The sequence below is a fragment of the Chiloscyllium plagiosum genome, chromosome 50 (genome assembly GCF_004010195.1).
Source record: "Chiloscyllium plagiosum isolate BGI_BamShark_2017 chromosome 50, ASM401019v2, whole genome shotgun sequence".
Classification (NCBI taxonomy): domain Eukaryota; kingdom Metazoa; phylum Chordata; class Chondrichthyes; order Orectolobiformes; family Hemiscylliidae; genus Chiloscyllium; species Chiloscyllium plagiosum.
Window position 1 is genome coordinate 2,112,624 of NC_057759.1, and position 2,300 is coordinate 2,114,923.

A 2,300-nucleotide genomic window follows, 5' to 3' on the forward strand; every position below is an offset into this window, starting at 1 on the left:
TTCTTTCCCCCCAGCCTCTGGCGAGAGAGGGTGTTCAACAGCAGTCAGTCATTTTTCAGCTGTAAAAGGAGGGAATGCGGTAAAGTGAGATTGTGTGAAGTTTAGTTTCCTAATCGAAAAACCACTCAACGTAGTCGTGCATTCTCCTGCTCGTTTATACGTGATGGCGGGCATTTTCAAATTTGAAAATAAGCCGTTGATCTCTTGGAGCCATTTTTTTTTCCCTTTTCCTCTCCTGCCTCCACCTCACCACAAGCCATGTTAACGCAAAGGGAGTCAATGAGGAGAAGGGGTTTTTCCACAACTATCTAACCCAATACCAAAATTTGATGTGAACATCACTCTAATTACTATATTTCCGCAATCCCTGAATGAAGATCTCATTATTTGCAAATTCGCTGCCGCTGCTTTCTGTCTTTGTTATTAACTGAATTCCAAGAGAAATACTGTACGTGTCCCTATCGCTTCCTGCGCTCTCTGGATGAGCAACCAAACTTGTATCCGCTGTGAATCAATCGAAAAACTGCCAAGTTAAACATCTTATAAGCTAAAACAGTGTACACCGATAAAATTACAGAACCACACTATCAATAACTTTTTATTTTATCCAAATTATTGTGCCCGACGACTATTTGTAATCGCTCCCTGAACGGGCAGGTGGAAAGAACGCGCCCCATAACACATTTGCAGCTCCCAGTAACAAAACTGAGCTGTGTGTTATGCCAGGGAAATGTAACATTAATGTCTGGGTTCCACGATAAATAAAAAGCCAAGTACACACTAATATCATTACTGAAATGGACAGGTATTCACGAGAAAGAGGATCAAGGTCACGGAGAGCAGGCACAAGAATAATTATGAGAAATATCAGCCATGATCGAATGGCAGAACAAGCTGGACGGGCAGAATGGCCGAATGCTGATACTACACCTTACAATTACAAAGATGCGATTCTTTACATGGAATAATCAGGCTGCACAACAGTAGAGTCTCGATTGGCCGAATAGCCTCTTATCTACTCTGTAGGAATACTTGCAATTTTAAAATCATTCGCCACGGCAAACAGCAACAAAGTGAACCGGCCACTCCAAATACCGTCTACTGTACCGCAGAACACGGTATTGGTACATTTTCGAAACTGAAATAATTTTAAAAGTCGCGATAAACGTGAAATAACCGGCTACAGTAACATTCCCCTCAGTATGCACTGCCTTCCCCGTCCTCAGGTCTCCGCTCTCTATCGGAGAGTTTGGGTGGCTCTGAAAAGAGCCTTTGGGTTCGCTGGAAATGGGTCGCTTTATCCTCAGCCGCCGAATCCATAGAGAGTGCGGCCCTGGCGTTTCAGAGCGTACACCACATCCATGGCGGTGACCGTTTTGCGCTTGGCGTGCTCAGTGTAGGTGACCGCATCCCTGATCACATTCTCCAGGAAAACCTTCAGCACCCCGCGGGTCTCCTCGTAGATCAAGCCCGAGATGCGCTTGACCCCGCCACGGCGAGCCAGGCGCCGGATGGCTGGTTTGGTGATGCCCTGGATGTTATCACGGAGCACTTTCCGGTGCCGCTTCGCTCCGCCTTTTCCCAGGCCTTTGCCTCCTTTACCTCTCCCAGACATCGCGCTTCTTCACTCCAATCGCTGCCGAATGAGAGCCGAGCTGCCTCCCCTTCCTTTTTTATACAACCCGGCCCGACCTGGCTGAGAAAGAGCTGACAGAGAGTGAGAGGCGGCTCCGGAGAGGAAACTGAGTGACAGACAGAGCAGGGAAATGGCTTTGATCATCCAGCTCCGCCTCCAGCCCTCTCCCCCCAACTGTGTCTGGGACCGAACCTTTTCTCCCCAAAGCTGACTATTCCTGAGCAGAGGAGCGCATCCGTGAGGCCCTCTCCCAGCGGTGCCATTGAGGAGCATTTACTCATTGAGTGCAAGAGGTTTGTTTGAAACAGACCGCGATGGAGAGATCAGCGCCCAGGGAAGCGAGGGAACAGCAGGCTCCTTCCAGCAGCACATCGGGATGGGAGCCTGGGTCACAGAGGGGGCTCCGAGACCGGGATTGATTCGGGGTGAGTTCAGGGAGAACCGGGGGCTGTTTGTAAGAGGCCGAGCGGAGCAGGAACTGGTCCCGGAACTTGGAGTGAGCGGGCTGGGGGGAAGAGAGAGGCCTTTCTCGGGCTGTGTGTGGGCCTGCTGTGGGAGGCAGAGGGGGAAGGAGCTGCTGTGGGCCATTCTGGTGGTTTACAATCCTCTGAACCTGTTTTAATTTCAATCTGTTTCCCGCTCTTTCTTGAGTTTGGGTGAATCA

The 2,300-nt window shown here is 49.7% G+C and overlaps 1 protein-coding gene across 1 annotated transcript; it reads right to left on the reverse strand.

Annotated features, from left to right (window-relative positions):
• Positions 1–677: 677 nt before the first annotated feature.
• LOC122544615 (histone H4) lies at positions 678–1,769 on the reverse strand. The gene has a single exon (XM_043683935.1). It carries the CDS (start codon positions 1,613–1,615, stop codon positions 1,304–1,306), a length of 312 nt encoding a protein of 103 aa, XP_043539870.1. The 5' UTR covers positions 1,616–1,769; the 3' UTR covers positions 678–1,303.
• Positions 1,770–2,300: the final 531 nt, after the last annotated feature.